Here is an 18,593-nt window from a genome sequence, read left to right as displayed (position 1 = left end):
CCCCATTGCAGAGCATTGGTACCCCCTATAGGGCCCTGCGCTGACCCTATTGCAGTGCATGGAACCCCCCCATTGCACTGCATTGGTACCCTATGTAGAGCCCTTCACTGATCCCATTGCACTGCATTGACACCCCCATTGCATTGTATTGGTACCCCCATAGAGCCCTGCCCTAACCCCCCCATCACCCCCCAACCTCAACCTTGGGTCCTCCCCCCTGGCTCATCCCTGACCCCCAATATGGGGCTGGGGGGGGGGGGGGAGCCCCCTGCCCTATGACCAGGCCCCACGTGGCGCTGGGGCCCCGGCTTTGTCCCCACGTGCATCCGGGGCGCGTTGGGGGGGGCCCCAAAGGGGAACCCCAACTTCCCATGCGCTGCCATGGGGTGGGTGTGTGTGTGTGGGGGGGGGTGGTGTGGGGCAGGAATCCCTTCTCGGCTGCGGGAAGCGGAAGCGTTCCCTTGGGATCGGGGTTGCGCCGTCCCCATCCCGGCTCCGGAGGGATCCCCGGCTCCCATCGGCACAGGGAAGGGGTTGGCGCTTCCTGCGCCGCGGTCCCGGCCATTGTCCCTTCCGCTCGGCTCCCGGCATCCCCCGGCCGGCGGGAAGGGAAGGGAAAGGAAGGGAAAGGAAGGGAAGGGAAGAAGGGAAGGGAAGGGAAGGGGGGGCCCCACGCTCCCCGGCTGCCGTTCCCCGGTGCGGCGGCTGCGCGGCGCATCCCGACCTCCCCTTGGCGTTCCATGGCCGTCCTCAAGCCCAGGTGCCGTGGGGTGGGAGTGGGATGGGAATGGGATGGGGACGGGATGGGAATGGGATGGGAATGGGATGGGGATGGGACGGGAATGGGATGGGGACGGGATGGGAATGGGATGGGGATGTCGCCTTCCTGCTTTTTGGGTGGTGGGGACCCCCCTTTTCCTTCCCGTTGGTGTGGGAGCAGGAAGCCAAAGGAGCCGAAGGGAGGGATCCGGAGGGAAGCGGCCCTTTGGGGCATTGCTTTGGCTCATGGGGCCCTATGGGGCCCTCCTCTCTGTGCCCCCATAGCGACATGTGCCTTGTCCCCCATGGCGTGTGTCACTGTATGGGGTGGGTCCCAAGCAGCATCACCCATTCCCAACTCTCCCCGACCCCGTTATTCCCTCTTCGTCCCCGCGTTGCCGGCGCCATTCCCGGCTCCACGGTTGGGCCGCGGCGGCGCCGCGTGTGCCGAACCCCGCTGTGTCCCCCGGCAGGCTGCAGGACCTGGAGCGGGATGAGGATGCGCTGAGCGAGCAGGTGAGCGCTGCCGGAGCGCGGCGGGTACCAGCGTCCGGGTTCGGGATGCTCCAGCGGGATGCGGCTCCGGGGGGGGGTGGCCGGGTGAGCCTCCCCCCCTCCCCGTGTCTCCCTTGCTGGCCCAGCTCCCGGACCCGGCGTCGGCGCTGGTCCTCGGCGTGCGGACTCCACCGTGGGCTCCTGGCAGGATGGGTCCCCGTGAGCCGGGTGAGCGGCGCCCGCCTTCGGAGCCAGCGGCGCTGGGGCCTCCCCCCCCCTTTGCTTCGGCCGCCGGCCCCATCCCGTCCCCTCCGTGCCCGCAGGAGAGCGTCCGGGAGAAGCTGAGCCTCATCCATGGCTTCCTGCAGGCCGAGGCGCAGCGGGAGCTGAGCGAGCTGGAGGCCAAACTGCGGCGCGAGGAGCTCTCCGAGGTGGGGTTGGGTGGCGCGGCGCCGCGGGGCCGCGGAGCGCCGGCGGCCGGCTGCAGCCGTGGCTGTGCCCCTGCAGGAGCGGTACCTGGCCGAGGTGAAGGCGCTGCTGCACCAGGAGCTCGCGGCCGAGAACGGCACCAACGGATGCGCCGGCATCGGCGGCTCCGGCAGCGACGAGGACTCGGAGCGAGCCGGCGGCGATGGCGAGGACGACAGCGCCATGGAGCTGGAGGAAGGCGCCGCCGCCACCGCCGTCAACGCCTCCTCTTCCTCGGCGGCCCCGGCGCGGCCGCGCAAGCCCAGGAGGAGCCGCTCCAACGGCGAGAGCAAGAGTTGGGTTTTCCGGCTTGTCCCGGAGGGACGAGGAGGGAGCGAGGGGATGCGGGAGCTCAAGGATGAGGGCAGGGATGCGGGAGCGCGAGGATGCGGGAAGGGATGCAGGAGTGCAGGGATGAGGGCAGGGATGCGGGAGCATGGGGATGCATGCAGTGATGCCGGAGCGTGAGGATGCGGGAAGGGATGCAGGAGCACAGGGATGAGGGCAGGGATGCGGGAGCATGGGGATGCATGCAGTGATGCCGGAGCGTGAGGATGCGGGAAGGGATGCAGGAGCGCAGGGATGAGGGCAGGGATGCAGGAGCGCGAGGATGCGGGAAGGGATGCAGGAGCACAGGGATGAGGGCAGGGATGCGGGAGCGCGAGGATGCGGGAAGGGATGCAGGAGCGCAGGGATGAGGGCAGGGACGCGGGAGCCCGAGGATGCGGGAAGGGATGCAGGAGTGCAGGGATGAGGGAGCGCGAGGATGCGGGAAGGGATGCAGGAGCACAGGGATGAGGGCAGGGATGCAGTAGCACGAGGATGCACGCAGGGATGCGGGAGTGTGAGGATGCAGGAAGGGATGCAGGAGCACAGGGATGAGGGCAGGGATGTGGGAGCGTGGGGATGCATGCAGGGATGTGGGAATGTGAGGATGCAGGAAGAGAGGCAGGAGCGCAGGGATGAGGGCAGGGATGCGGGAGCGTGGGGATGCGCGCGGGGATGCAGGAGTGTGAGGATGCGGGAAGGGATGCGGGAGGTCAAGGATGCAGGCAGAGATGCAGTAGCACGAGGATGCACGCAGGGATGCGGGAGCTCAAGGATGCGGGAGCGCAGGGATGAGGGCAGGGATGCAGTAGCACAAGGATGCATGCAGTGATGCAGGAGTGTGAGGATGCGGGCAGGGATGCAGGAGCACGAGGATGCGCGCAGGGATGCGGGAGCTCAAGGATGCAGGCAGGGATGCAGGAGCGCGCGGGTATGCAGGAGCGCGAGGATGCGGGCACAGATGCAGGAGCACTGGGATGAGGGCAGGGATGCGGGAGGTCAAGGATGCAGGCAGGGATGCAGGAGGTCAAGGATGCAGGCAGGGATGCGGGAGCGCGAGGACACGGGCAGGGATGCAGGAGGTCAAGGATGCGGGCACGGATGCAGAAGTGCGAGGACGTGGGCAGGGATGCAGGAGGTCAAGGATGCAGGCAGGGATGTGGGAGCACAGGGATGCACACAGGGATGCAGGAGGTCAAGGATGCGCATAGGGATGCGGGAGCGCGGGGATGCGGGAGCGCAGGGATGCAGGAGGTCAAGGATGCGCATAGGGATGCGGGAGCGCGGGGATGCGGGAGCGCAGGGATGCGCGCAAGGATGCAGGGTGCCAACGGAAGGGTTTGGGAGCCTCATGGTGATGGGATGCTGGGAGGGGGATGCGAAGGGAAGGGCAGGAGGCCCCCATTGCCGATGTGATTCCGTGCTGTATTCCCAACAGAGTCTCCCGCCAGCTCCCGGGTCACCCGGAGCTCTGGGCGGCAGCTGAGCCTCCTGAGCCTGTTCTCCAAGGGGTGAGTGCGGGAGCAGGGTTGGGGCCTTCACCTCCATCAGCGCCTTCACCCTCTTCTTCCTCCCTGGGACCCAATGGGGTCGATCCCGAGCTCCGTAGGGATGCGCCTGGGGCTCATCCCATTGCCGGCGCCTGCTTCCCTCCAGGTCCACCAAGCGGAAATCGGAGGAGGTCAACGGGGAAGCGATGAGCGTGGAGAAGGAGGAAGAGGAGCAGGAGGAGAAGGTGAAGGCCGGGTGGTGCTGGGCCCCGCTCAGCACCTCCGGGCTCCCCTTCACTCCCCTTTGCTTCTCTCTGCAGGACCAGGAGGAGAAGAGGATGCGCATGGAGACCAAAGAGGGGTGAGGAGGATGGGGATGTCCCTGGGTACCCATTGGTACCCATTGGCACTCATTGGTACCCATTGGCATCCATTGGTGCCCACTGGCACCCATTGGTACCTATTGGCACCCATTGGTACGCATTGGAACCCATCGGTACCCATTGGCATCCATTGGTGCCCATTGGCACCCATTGGCATCCATTGGTACCCATTGGCACCCATTGACATCCATTGGTATCCATTGGAACCCATTGGCACCCATTGGTACTCACTGGTACCCATTGGAACCCATTGGTACCCATTGGCACCCACTGGCATCCATTGGTACCCTTTGGCACCCACTGACATCCATTGGTACCCATTGACACCCTCTGGTACCCATTGGAACGCATTGGTACCCATTTGCACCCATTGACATCCATTGGCACCCATTGGTACCCATTGACACCCACTGGTACCCATTGGAACCCATTGGTACCCATTGGCACCCACTGGCATCCATTGGTACCCATTGACACCCATTGGTACCCATTGACATCTGTTGGTACTGTTTGGCACCCATTGGCACCCATTGACATCCATTGGTACCCATTGACACCCTCTGGTACCCATTGGAACGCATTGGTACCCATTTGCACCCATTGACATCCATTGGTACCCATTGACACCCACTGGTACCCATTGGAACCCATTGGTACCCATTGGCACCCACTGGCATCCATTGGTACCCATTGACACCCATTGGTACCCACTGACACCCACTGGTACCCATTGGAACCTATTGGTGCCCATTGGCACCCATTGGATTGGCACCCATTGAAGCCCATTGGCATCCATTGGTACCCATTGGCACCCATTGGTACCCATTGGCATCCATTGGTACCCATCGGCACCCATTGACACCCATTGGCACCCATTGACATTTATTGGTACCCATTGGCACCCACTGGTACCCATTGACACCCATTGGTACCCATTGGCACCCATTGGAACCCATCGGCACCCATTGACATCCATTGGTACCCATTGGCACCCACTGGTACCCATTGACATCCATTGGTACCCATTGGCACCCACTGGTACCCATTGACACCTATTGGTACCCATCGGCACCGCTCCGGCTCCTCATCCCGTTGTGTTCCCCTTTTCCACTGCCAGCTTGGAAGCGAGGGAGGACCTGGCCCTGGTGAAGACCCCACCTCCCGCTAAAGTGAGCCCCTTCCCCTGCATCCCTGCATCCCTGCATCCCTGCATCCCTGCATCGCGCCGCATCCTTGGCCTCTTCCCGACCCTCTTGCAGAGCACCCCCCCCAAGTGCCTCGACTGCCGGCAGTACCTGGACGATCCCGACCTCAAGTTCTTCCAAGGGGATCCCGACGATGCCGTAAGGGATGGGAGGCTCCTGGGGGCGGGCGTGGGCAGCGCCGGGATGCGTTGACTTCCTCCTCGTCCTCCTCTTCCTCCTCCTCTCGCCCCGCTCCAGCTGGAGGAGCCGGAGATGCTGACGGACGAGCGCTTGTCCCTCTTCGACGCCAACGAGGACGGGTTTGAGAGCTACGAGGACCTCCCGCAGCACAAAGTCACCTCCTTCAGGTGGGATCCGTGGGGCACGGGGGGATCCCAGCCCTTTGGGGTCGCGGATCCCATGGGATCAAGGCGTTGGTTTCCCCCCTGGGCAGCGTCTATGACAAGAGAGGCCACTTGTGCCCCTTCGACACCGGCCTCATCGAGAGGAACATCGAGCTCTACTTCAGCGGGGCCGTGAAGCCCATCTATGATGATAACCCCTGCTTGGATGGTGAGCGGGGCGGGGAGAGGGAGGGAATGGGATCGGGAATGGGGATGGGAATGGGACCTGGAATGGAAGTGGGACCTGGAATGGGAATGGGATTTGGAATGAGAATGGGACTTGGAATGAGAATGGGCCCTGGAATGGGTTCTGGAATGGGAATGGGAGCTTGGGATGGGAATGGGACCTTGGAATGGGAGTGGGACCTTGGAATGGGAATGGACCTGGAATGAGAATGGGCCCTGGAATGGGTTCTGGGATGGGAATGGGAGCTTGGAATGGGAATGGGAGCTTGGAATGGGAGTGGGACCTTGGAATGGGAGTGGGACCTTGGAATGGGAATGGACCTGGAATGAGAATGGGACCTTGGAATGGGAATGGGACCTGGAATGGGAATGGGCTCTGGAATGGGAATGGGAGATTGGAATGGGAATGGGACCTTGGAATGGGAATGGGACCTTGGAATGGGAATGGACCTGGAATGGGAATGGACCTGGAATGGGAATGGGACCTGGAATGGAAATGGACCTGGAATGGAAATGGACCTGGAATGGGAATGGGACCTGGAATGAGAACGGGACCTTGGAATGGGAATGGACCTGGAATGGGAATGGGCCCTGGAATGGGAATGGGACCTGGAATGGGAATGGGACCTGGAATGGGAGTGGGACCTGCAGTGGGAGTGGGGCCTGGAATGGGAGTAGGACCCTGCAATGGGAGTGGGACCCTGGAATGGGAATAGGACCTGGAATGGGAGTGGAACCCTGCAATGGGGATGGGACCTTGCAACGGGGATGGGACCTTGCAACGGGAATGGGCCCTGGAATGGGAATGGGCCCTTGGAATGGGAATGGGCCCTGCAATGGGAATGGGACCCTGCAATGGGAATGGGCCCTGCAACGGGAATGGGCCCTGCAATGGGAATGGGCCCTTGGAATGGGAATGGGCCCTGCAACGGGAATGGGACCCTGCAATGGGAATGGGCCCTGCAACGGGAATGGGCCCTGCAATGGGAATGGGCCCTTGCATCCTTGGTGTGGGAGGGATTGGATTGGGAACCGCGTGTTCTCCTGCTTCCAGGTGGGGTGAGAGCCAAGAAGCTGGGACCCATAAACGCCTGGTGGATCACGGGCTTCGATGGGGGGGAGAAGGCCTTGATCGGCTTCACCACAGGTGGGGCAGCATCGGTGCCTTGGGGCTCCCATCCCCATCCACGTATCCCATAGGAGCCGTATGGGGCTCCATGGGCTTTGCCATCACCAGCGAGGACGTGGCGGGGTGGGGGGGGGTAGGACCACACCAAACCTGTCTCCGATGGGGCTTTGGGGCCAGGATGGGGATGAGGAAGGTCTTTTTTGGGGTGGGGGGGGTGGTGTCAAAACCTTTTTCCCCTTCACCCTTTATGCAAAGAACCCTTTTGGTGGCATCTCCCCTGCTTCCATCAATGGAGGTGATGGGGACAGGGAAAAGCAGCCCTCGGCGCCCCACGGCTCCCCGCCTTGGGCGTTCCGGGATGCGGGAAGTGTTTTGTTCATCCCCGCATCCACGTCAGCCACGGGATCGCTCGCCCCACAGCCTTCGCGGATTACATCCTGATGGAGCCCAGCGAGGAATACGCTCCCACCTTCGCCCTCATGCAGGAGAAGATCTACATGAGCAAGATCGTGGTGGAGTTCCTGCAGAACAACCGCGACGTCGCCTACGAGGATTTGCTCAACAAGATCGAGGTGAGCGCCGCGTTGGGTTGGCGGTGCCGGTGTGGGGTCGTTTTTGGGGTGTATTTTATAACCCCCCCCACTCTCACAGACCACCGTCCCCCCCGCGGGGCTCAACTTCAACCGCTTCACAGAGGACTCGCTCCTGCGCCATGCCCAGTTCGTGGTGGAGCAAGTGGAGAGCTACGACGAGGCCGGGGACAGCGACGAGCCCCCGGTGCTCATCACGCCCTGCATGCGGGACCTCATCAAGCTGGCGGGGGTCACGCTGGGCAAGAGGTGAGCCCCGGGGCCCCGCTGCTGGCCGTGAGGGGCTGGGAGCAATGGGGTCAGGAATGGGGTTAGGAATGGGGTCAGGAATGGGGTTAGTAATGGGGTCAGTAATGGGGTTAGGAATGGGGTCAGTAATGGGGTTAGTAATGGGGTCAGTAATGGGGTCAGTAATGGGGTCAGTAATGGGGTCAGTAATGGGGTCAGTAATGGGGTCAGTAATGGGGTTAGTAATGGGGTCAGTAATGGGGTCAGTAATGGGGTCAGTAATGGGGTCAGTAATGGGGTTAGTAATGGGGTCAGTAATGGGGTCAGTAATGGGGTCAGTAATGGGGTCAGGAATGGGGTCAGGAATGGGGTCAGTAATGGGGTCAGTAATGGGGTCAGGAATGGGGTTAGTAATGGGGTCAGTAATGGGGTTAGTAATGGGGTCAGGAATGGGGTCAGGAATGGGGTCAGTAATGGGGTCAGTAATGGGGTCAGTAATGGGGTCAGTAATGGGGTTAGTAATGGGGTTAGTAATGGGGTCAGTAATGGGGTCAGTAATGGGGTCAGTAATGGGGTCCGTAATGGGGTCAGTAATGGGGTTAGTAATGGGGTTAGTAATGGGGTCAGTAATGGGGTCAGTAATGGGGTTAGTAATGGGGTCAGGAATGGGGTCAGGAATGGGGTCAGTAATGGGGTCAGTAATGGGGTCAGTAATGGGGTTAGTAATGGGGTCAGTAATGGGGTTAGTAATGGGGTCAGGAATGGGGTCAGGAATGGGGTCAGTAATGGGGTTAGTAATGGGGTCAGTAATGGGGTTAGTAATGGGGTCAGTAATGGGGTTAGTAATGGGGTCAGTAATGGGGTTAGTAATGGGGTCAGTAATGGGGTCAGTAATGGGGTTAGTAATGGGGTTAGTAATGGGGTTAGTAATGGGGTTAGTAATGGGATCAGCGCTGGGATCAGTAATGGAGTCAGCAATGGGATCTGCAATGGGATCAGCAATGGGGTCAGCAGTGGGGTCAGCAATGGGATCAGCAATGGGATCTGCAATGGGATCAGCGCTGGGATCAGCAATGGAGTCAGCAATGGGATCAGCAATGGGATCAGCAATGGGATCTGCAATGGGATCTGCAATGGGATCTGCAATGGGATCTGCAATGGGATCAGCAATGGGATCAGCAATGGGATGGAGGAGGATGCGGTTCCGCCTGCAGCCCGTGGTACCCAGGTCCAGGGCGAGGGGAGAGCGAAGAGCTTGTTGCTGCTGCTGCTGCTGCTGCTGCTGCTTGGCTTTGCGGTGGGGCGGGAGGAGCGTGGCTGGGATTTTGCAGAGGGAATTTTCTTGGAAGAAAGGGAATCCGTGTGGGAAAAGGGGGATTTGTGTGGGAAAAGGGGGATCTTTGTGGGAAATGGGAGATCTGTGTGGGAAATGGGAGATCCGTGTGGGAAATGGGAGATCCGTGTGGGAAATGGGAGATCCGTGTGGGAAATGGGGGATTTGTGTGGGAAAAGGGGGATTTGTGTGGGAAATGGGGGATCTGTGTGGGAAATGGGGGATCTGTGTGAGAAAAGGGGGATCCGTGTGGGAAAAGGGGGATTTGTGTGGGAAAAGGGGGATCTGTGTGGGAGAAGGGGGATCTGTGTGGGAAATGGGAGATCCGTGTGGGAAATGGGAGATCCGTGTGGGAAATGGGGGATCCGTGTGGGAAATGGGAGATCCGTGTGGGAAAAGGGGGATCTGTGTGGGAAATGGGAGATCCGTGTGGGAAAAGGGGGATTTGTGTGGGAAAAGGGGGATCTGTGTGGGAAATGGGAGATCTGTGTGGGAAAAGGGGGATCCGTGTGGGAAATGGGGGATCTGTGTGGGAAATGGGGGATCTGTGTGGGAAATGGGGGATCCGTGTGGGAAATGGGGGATCCGTGTGGGAAAAGGGGGATTCCTGTGGGAAATGGGGGATCCGTGTGGGAAAAGGGATCCATGTGGGAAACAGGATCTGTGTGGGAAAAGGGGGATTCTTGTGGGGAAAAGGGGGATTCTTGTGGAGAAAAGGGGATCCTGATGGAAAAAAAGGGATCCTTGTGGGAAAACAGGGGGATTCTTATGGAAAACAAGGAATCCTTATAGAAAACAGGGAATCCTTATAGAAAACATGGGATTCTCATGCAAATCGGGATGCTCATGGAAAACAAGGGATCCTTATGGAAAATGGGGATTCTTATGGAAAACAGGGGGATTCTTATGGAAATCAGGGGATCCTTATGGAAAACGGGGGGATTCTTAGGGAAAACAGGGAATCCTCATGGAAAACAGGGGATCCTTATGGAAAACAGGGGGATTCTTATGGAAATCAGGGGATCCTTATGGAAAACAGGGGATCCTTATGAAAAACGGGATCCTTATGGAAAACAGGGGGATTCTTATGGAAATCAGGGGATCCTTATGGAAAACAGGGGATCCTTATGAAAAACGGGATCCTTATGGAAAACAGGGGGATTCTTATGGAAATCAGGGGATCCTTATGGAAAACACGGGATCCTTATGAAAAACGGGATCCTTATGGAAAACAGGGGGATTCTTATGGAAATCAGGGAATCCTTATGGAAAACAGGGGGATCCTTATGGAAAATGGGGATTCCTATGGAAATCAGGGAATTCTCATGGAAAACAGGGAATCCTCATGGAAATCAGGGAATCCTCATGGAAAACAGGGGGATCCTTATGGAAAATGGGGATTCCTATGGAAATCAGGGAATCCTCATGGAAAACAGGGAATCCTCGTGGAAATCAGGGAATCCTCATGGAAAACAGGGAATCCTCGTGGAAATCAGGGAATCCTTATGGAAAACAGGGGGATCCTTATGGATATCAGGGAATCCTCATTGGAAATCAGGGAATCCTCATGGAAAACAGGGGGATCCTTACGGAAAACAGGGGTTCCTTATGGAAATCGGGGAATCCTCATTGGAAATCAGGGAATCCTCATTGGAAATCAGGGAATCCTCATGGAAAACAGGGGTTCCTTATGGAAATCAGGGAATCCTCATTGGAAACAGGGGGATCCTTACGGAAAACAGGGGATCCTCATGGAAAACCCTTTTGCTGGGGCTGAGCCGGGAGGATGGCTTGGGTCTGGTGCCATGGGGTGCCATGGGGTGCCATGGGGTGCCCCGCTCTGAGCGCCGTGCCCCCCCCCCCCCCCCCCCCCCCCCCCCCCGCAGGCGAGCCGTGCGGCGCCAGGCCATCCGGCACCCGACCCGCATAGACAAGGACAAGGGGCCCACCAAAGCCACCACCACGCGCCTGGTTTACCTCATCTTCGACACCTTCTTCTCGGAGCAGATCGAGAAGGACGAGAAGGAGGAGGACAAAGAGAACGGCACCAAGCGCCGGCGCTGCGGCGTCTGCGAGGTACCGGCGGCGGGAGCCACCCGGGGCATCCCCATCCCTTCAGGTGCCTGCATTGATCCGGTCCTTTCCTTGCCATCCCCCCCCCCCCACCTTGCTCCAGGTTTGCCAGCAGCCGGAATGTGGGAAGTGCAAAGCGTGCCAGAACATGGTGAAGTTCGGGGGCAGCGGCCGCAGCAAACAGGCCTGCCTGCAGCGGAGGTTGGTACCCAGCTGGTACCCGCCAGGGCACCGGATCCCACCGCCGGAGCGAGCGGATGCGGTCCCTGATCCCATCCATCCCCTGCTGCAGCGCTGCTCCGAAGGGATGCAGTGCCCATTCCCATCCATCCCCTGCTGCAGCGCTGCTCCGAAGGGATGCAGTGCCCATTCCCATCCATCCCCTGCTGCAGCGCTGCTCCAAAGGGATGCAGTCCCCGTTCCCATCCATCCCCTGCTGCAGCGCTGCTCCCTGTGTCCGCAGATGCCCCAACCTGGCCGTGCGGGAAGCGGATGAGGATGAGGAGGTGGATGACAACATCCCGGAGATGCCGTCGCCCAAGAAGATGCTGCAGGGCAGGAAGAAGAAGCAGAACAAGAGCCGCATCTCCTGGGTCGGGGAGCCCATCAAGGTGATGCTCCCCTTCCCTAAGGCAGGGGTTGGGGGGCTTGGGGGGGGAATCCGTAGCTGGGTTTGACGCCGTTGCCCCCCTTCCTTGTGCAGAGCGATGGGAAGAAGGATTATTACCAGCGGGTGTGCATCGACCTGGAGACCCTGGAGGTGGGAGACTGCGTCTCCGTCAGCCCTGATGATCCCACCAAGCCCCTCTACCTCGCCAGGTTGGTGCTGGAGGGGCTGAGTATGGGTCCTGCTGCTCGGGGATCGTGTTCCCAACTGGAGACCTCCAGTCTCTGCTGTTTGAGGCCCTTTGGGGCCATGTTCCCAAGTGGAGGGCTCCAATCACTGCTGTTTGACTCCCAATGGAGCATCTTTGGGACCATGTTCCCAAGTGGAGAGCTCCAATCACTGTTATTTGACTCCCCATGGAACATCTTTGGGACCATGTTCCCAAGTGGAGAGCTCCAATCACTGTTATTTGACTCCCCATGGAGCATCTTTGGGGCCATGTTCCCAAGTGGAGAGCTCCAATCACTGTTGTTTGACTCCCTATAGAGCATCTTTGGGACCATGTTCCCAAGTGGAGACCTCCAATCACTGCTGTTTGACTCCCCATAGAGCATCTTTGGGGCCACGTTCCCAAGTGGAGACCTCCAATCACTGCTGTTTGACTCCCCATAGAGCATCTTTGGGACCATGTTCCCAAGTGGAGAGCTCCAATCACTGCTGTTTGACTCCCCATGGAGCATCTTTGGGGCCATGTTCCCAAGTGGAGACCTCCAATCACTGCTGTTTGACTCCCCATGGAGCATCTTTGGGACCATGTTCCCAAGTGGAGACCTCCAATCACTGCTGTTTGACTCCCCATGGAGCATCTTTGGGACCATGTTCCCAAGTGGAGACCTCCAATCACTGCTATTTGACTCCCTATAGAGCGTCTTTGGGACCATGTTCCCAAGTGGAGGGCTCCAATCACTGCTCTTTGATGCCCTTGGAGCATCTTTGGGACCATGTTCCAATTGGAGAGCTCCAATCACTGCTGTTTGACTCCCCATAGAGCATCTTTGGGGCCATGTTCCCAAGTGGAGACCTCCAATCACTGCTATTTGACTCCCTATAGAGCATCTTTGGGACCATGTTCCCAAGTGGAGACCTCCAATCACTGCTATTTGACTCCCTATAGAGCGTCTTTGGGACCATGTTCCCAAGTGGAGGGCTCCAATCACTGCTCTTTGATGCCCTTGGAGCATCTTTGGGACCATGTTCCAATTGGAGAGCTCCAATCACCGCTGTTTGACTCCCCATAGAGCATCTTTGGGACCATGTTCCCAAGTGGAGACCTCCAATCACTGCTGTTTGACTCCCCATAGAGCATCTTTGGGACCATGTTCCCAAGTGGAGACCTCCAATCACCGCTGTTTGACTCCCCATAGAGCATCTTTGGGGCCACGTTCCCAAGTGGAGAGCTCCAATCACTGCTATTTGACTCCCCATGGAGCATCTTTGGGACCATGTTCCCAAGTGGAGAGCTCCAACCACTGCTGTTTGACTCCCCATGGAGCATCTTTGGGACCATGTTCCCAAGTGGAGACCTCCAATCACCGCTGTTTGACTCCCTATGGAGCATCTTTGGGACCATGTTCCCAAGTGGAGAGCTGCTCTGGGGCCATGTTCCCAAGTGGAGAGCTCCAATCACTGCTGTTTGACTCCCCATGGAGCATCTTTGGGACCATGTTCCCAAGTGGAGACCTCCAATCACTGCTGTTTGACTCCCCATGGAGCATCTTTGGGACCATGTTCCCAAGTGGAGACCTCCAATCACTGCTGTTTGACTCCCCATGGAGCATCTTTGGGACCATGTTCCCAAGTGGAGACCTCCAATCACCGCTGTTTGACTCCCTATGGAGCATCTTTGGGACCATGTTCCCAAGTGGAGAGCTCCAATCACCGCTGTTTGACTCCCCATAGAGCATCTTTGGGGCCATGTTCCCAAGTGGAGACCTCCAATCACTGTTATTTGACTCCCCATGGAGCATCTTTGGGACCATGTTCCCGAGTGGAGAGCTCCAATCACTGCTGTTTGACTCCCTGTGGAGCATCTTTGGGACCATGTTCCCAAGTGGAGAGCTCCAATCACTGCTGTTTGACTCCCCATGGAGCATCTTTGGGACCATGTTCCCAAGTGGAGAGCTGCTTTGGGGCCATGTTCCCAAGTGGAGACCTCCAATCACTGCTGTTTGACTCCCCATGGAGCATCTTTGGGACCATGTTCCCAAGTGGAGAGCTCCAATCACTGCTATTTGACTCCCCATGGAGCATCTTTGGGACCACGTTCCCAACTGGAGAGCTCCAATCACCGCTGTTTGACTCCCCATGGAGCATCTTTGGGACCATGTTCCCAAGTGGAGAGCTCCAATCACTGCTGTTTGACTCCCCATGGAGCATCTTTGGGACCATGTTCCCAAGTGGAGAGCTCCAATCACTGCTGTTTGACTCCCTATAGAGCATCTTTGGGACCATGTTCCCAAGTGGAGGGCTCCAATCACTGTTATTTGACTCCCCATGGAGCATCTTTGGGACCATGTTCCCAAGTGGAGAGCTCCAATCACTGCTGTTTGACTCCCCATGGAGCATCTTTGGGACCATGTTCCCAAGTGGAGACCTCCAATCACCGCTGTTTGACTCCCCATAGAGCATCTTTGGGGCCATGTTCCCAAGTGGAGACCTCCAATCACCGCTGTTTGACTCCCTATGGAGCATCTTTGGGACCATGTTCCCAAGTGGAGAGCTCCAATCACCGCTGTTTGACTCCCCATAGAGCATCTTTGGGACCATGTTCCCAAGTGGAGACCTCCAATCACCGCTGTTTGACTCCCCATAGAGCATCTTTGGGGCCATGTTCCCAAGTGGAGACCTCCAATCACTGTTATTTGACTCCCCATGGAGCATCTTTAGGACCCCATCCCCTTGTTCCCCCCCCCTTAGGGTGACGGCCATGTGGGAGGACAGCAGCGGGCAGATGTTCCACGCGCACTGGTTCTGCCCTGGCTCCGACACGGTCCTGGGGGCCACCTCCGACCCCTTGGAGCTCTTCCTGGTGGACGAGTGCGAGGACATGCAGCTCTCCTACATCCACGGCAAAGTCAACGTCCTCTACAAGGCCCCCTCGCCCAACTGGGCCATGGAGGTGTGTGAGAGGCCCGGTGGGAGCGGTGTGGGGCTGGCAACGGGGCACCCATCATCACCCCCCCATCCCTCTTCTCCTAGCAGGGCGGGCTGGACATGGAGATCAAGGTGGTGGAGGACGACGGGCGGACCTACTTCTACCAGATGTGGTACGACCAGGAGTACGCGCGCTTCGAGTCGCCGCCCAAGACGCAGCCCACGGAGGACAACAGATACAAGTGAATGTGGGATCCTCTGGGATCGAGCTGGAGCTGGGAAGCGGAGCTCCCTGGGTGCCCATCACCGTGGTCTCTCTTGGCCTGTAGGTTCTGCATGAGCTGCGCCCGTCTGGAGGAGGTGAGGCACAAGGAGATCCCCAAAGTGGCCGAGCCGTTGGAGGAAGGCGAAGGGAAGATGTTCTACGCCGTGGCCACCAAGAACGGGGTGCAGTACCGGGTGGGAGATGGGGTCTATCTCCTGCCAGAAGCCTTCTCCTTCAGGTTGGTGCTTGGGGGGGTCTCTTTGAATGGGGAGGGGGGGGCTTTTCCATGGGATGTAGGGAACGATGCCTTCCCCAAAGGAAAGGGTCGGGATTGGAGCATGGAAGTGTTCCCAACCCATGGCCTCAGTGCCGTGGGTGGTGCTGGGGGAGAGGTTGGGTGTGATGCTCTTCAAGCTCTTTTCCACCTTGGGTTTATGGTAGAGGATATGGTCCATGGGAGGGGGGGGGAGATGAAGCATCCTAAGCCCAGTTCCCTCCTATCCCATTGGGTGTTAGAGGAGGGGGGATGAAGCATCCCTCCCTAAGCCCAGTTTGTCCCCTATCCCATTGGGTGTTAGAGGAGAGGGGATGAAGCATCCTTCATTAAGCCCAATTCCCCCCTTATCCCATTGGGTGTTACAGGATGGGGGATGAAGCATCCCTCCCTAAGCCCATTTTCCCCCTTATCCCATTGGGTGTTAGAGAGGGGGGGGATGAAGCATCCTTTCCTAAGCTTAGTTTGCCCCCTATCCCATTGGGTGTTACAGGATGGGGGATGAAGCATCCCTCCCTAAGCCCAGTTGTCCCCTATCCCATTGGGTGTTAGAGAGGGGGGGATGAAGCATCCCTCCCTAAGCCCAGTTCCCCCCCTATCCCATTGGGTGTTACAGGATGGGGGATGAAGCATCCTTCATTAAGCCCAGCTCCCCCCTTATCCCATTGGGTGTTACAGGATGGGGGATGAAGCATCCTTCATTAAGCCCAGTTCCCCCCTTATCCCATTGGGTGTTACAGGATGGGGGATGAAGCATCCCTCCCTAAGCCCAGTTCCCCCCCTATCCCATTGGGTGTTACAGGATGGGGGATGAAGCATCCTTCATTAAGCCCAGTTCCCCCCTTATCCCATTGGGTGTTACAGGATGGGGGATGAAGCATCCCTCCCTAAGCCCATTTTCCCCCTTATCCCATTGGGTGTTAGAGAGGGGGGGGGATGAAGCATCCTTTCCTAAGCCCAGTTTGTCCCCTATCCCATTGGGTGTTACAGGATAGGGGATGAAGCATCCCTCCCTAAGCCCAGTTCCCCCCCTATCCCATTGGGTGTTACAGGATGGGGGATGAAGCATCCCTCCCTAAGCCCAGTTCCCCCCCTATCCCATTGGGTGTTACAGGATGGGGGATGAAGCATCCTTCATTAAGCCCAGTTACCCCCTTATCCCATTGGGTGTTACAGGATGGGGGATGAAGCATCCCTCCCTAAGCCCATTTGTCCCGTATCCCATTGGGTGTTAGAGAGTGGGGGATGAAGCATCCCTCCCTAAGCCCAGTTTGTCCCCTATCCCATTGGGTGTTAGAGGAGAGGGGATGAAGCATCCTTCATTAAGCCCAGTTCCCCCCTTATCCCATTGGGTGTTACAGGATGGGGGATGAAGCATCCTTCATTAAGCCCAGTTCCCCCCTTATCCCATTGGGTGTTACAGGATGGGGGATGAAGCATCCCTCCCTAAGCCCATTTTCCCCCTTATCCCATTGGGTGTTAGAGAGGGGGGATGAAGCATCCTTTCCTAAGCCCAGTTTGTCCCCTATCCCATTGGGTGTTACAGGATAGGGGATGAAGCATCCTTCATTAAGCCCAGTTCCCCCCTTATCCCATTGGGTGTTGGGGCAGGGTGGATGAAGCATCCCTCCCTAAGCCCAGTTCCCCCCTTATCCCATTGGGTGTTACAGGATGGGGGATGAAGCATCCTTCATTAAGCCCAGCTCCCCCCTTATCCCATTGGGTGTCAGATGGGTTTTGGTGCTGGGGGGGGGCCTATCACAGTGGGTATCAAGGGGCCCATCTCCCCATCCCCTTTGCCCCCAGTGTGAAGCCCGCCAGCCCAGCCAAACGTCCCAAGAAGGAGGCCGTGGACGAGGAGCTGCACCCGGAGCACTACCGCAAGTACTCGGAGTACATCAAGGGCAGCAACCTGGACGCGCCGGAGCCTTTCCGCGTGGGCCGCATCAAGGAGATCTTCTGCCCGCTGCGGAGCAACGGCAAAGCCAACGAGGCCGACATCAAGCTGTTGGTCTGCAAGTTCTACCGGTGAGGAGGGCGCCGTGGTGCTGGGCCGGGTGGGATGGGGATGGGGCTGAGGTGCTCCGTGCATCCCAACCCCGTATCCATAGACCGGAGAACACGCACAAGTCCATGAAGGGCAGTTACCACGCCGACATCAACCTCTTGTACTGGAGCGACGAGGAGGCCACGGTGGAGTTCCGCGCCGTGCAGGGCCGCTGCACCGTGGTCTATGGGGAGGACCTGACCGAGAGCATCCAGGATTACTCGGCCGGGGGCCTGGACCGCTTCTACTTCCTGGAGGTGAGGCCTTGAGGAGCTGGGATGCGGAGGGGTTGGATCCCTATGGTTGGGGTTGCTCCCCTGTGGAGACAAAGGGATGGCTCCTGGCTCTTTTGAGGTGATGGGATTGGGACCCCCCGCCTCTTCCGCAGCTCCCATAGGGGGGTGTTGGGAAGAGCTCTTTGCATCCGAGCATCCCAAAGCCTTTCCCTCCCTTCCCACCCCAGGCTTACAACGCCAGAACCAAGAGCTTCGAGGATCCTCCCAACCACGCGCGGAATTCCGGCCATAAAGGGAAGGGGAAAGGGAAAGGGAAAGGTGAGTTTGTGTGGGAAGGGGGCTTGGGCCGGATGAGACCCTTCCGGATGCTTCTGCTCGCTGCGGGGATGCAGGGATGGAGGGGTCCCCATCACGCTCGAGCTCCGAGCCCTGCTCCAGCTCCTTCTCCGGCCCCTCCGTGTCCTTCTGATGTGGGACTGAGCCTCCAAAAGGGTTGGATGGGGGGGAAAGGGTTCAGTGGGGTGGGAAAGGGGCTTGAAGCGCAGAGGAGGAGGAGGAGGAGGAGGAAGCAGAGAGGATGCGAGCGGGGTTTGTGGTGCAGGCAAAGGCAAGGGGAAGGCGACGTCGAGCTGCGAGCAGAGCGAGCCGGAGCCCCCCAGCTGAAGCCACCCAAGCTGAGGACCTTGGACGTGTTCTCGGGCTGCGGGGGCTTGTCCGAGGGCTTCCACCAGGCAGGTGAGCAGGGAGGGATGGAGGGGGCGTCGGGATCTGCTCCCGAGGAGGGAGGGGGGGATGGAGAGGTGGGAATTGGGCTGTTCTCCAAGGAACAAGGGGTGGGATGAGAGGAAACAGCCTCAAGCAGTGATGGAGAGGTGGGAATTGGGCTCTGCTCCTAAGGACCAAGGGATGGGATGAGAGGAAACAGCCTCAAGCAGTGATGGAGAGGTGGGAATTGGGCTGTT

General features: G+C 58.6%; 1 protein-coding gene across 1 annotated transcript; it reads left to right on the top strand.

Annotated features, from left to right (window-relative positions):
• Window positions 1–1,101: 1,101 nt before the first annotated feature.
• LOC130592538 (DNA (cytosine-5)-methyltransferase 1-like) lies at window positions 1,102–18,366 on the top strand (the record flags this gene model as incomplete). Its single annotated transcript, XM_057396950.1, is given in 23 exon segments — window positions 1,102–1,275; window positions 1,401–1,685; window positions 1,762–2,017; window positions 3,488–3,560; window positions 3,706–3,900; window positions 5,040–5,265; window positions 5,365–5,474; window positions 5,561–5,679; window positions 6,751–6,843; window positions 7,246–7,397; window positions 7,477–7,664; window positions 10,863–11,052; window positions 11,153–11,250; window positions 11,513–11,660; window positions 11,753–11,868; window positions 14,633–14,834; window positions 14,915–15,051; window positions 15,139–15,312; window positions 17,155–17,376; window positions 17,460–17,652; window positions 17,859–17,949; window positions 18,233–18,283; window positions 18,286–18,366. Coding segments are annotated over 23 exon segments (3,574 nt in total), but the record flags the coding sequence as incomplete, so codon positions are not given.
• Window positions 18,367–18,593: the final 227 nt, after the last annotated feature.

This window comes from Pezoporus wallicus, unplaced genomic scaffold (genome assembly GCF_028554395.1).
Source record: "Pezoporus wallicus isolate ANWC-B61680 ecotype Strahan unplaced genomic scaffold, APGP_CSIRO_Pwel_v1 contig_11086, whole genome shotgun sequence".
Lineage (NCBI taxonomy): Eukaryota > Metazoa > Chordata > Aves > Psittaciformes > Psittacidae > Pezoporus > Pezoporus wallicus.
Note: the sequence above shows the minus strand (reverse complement) of the source record. Positions and strands in the feature narration are given on the sequence as shown.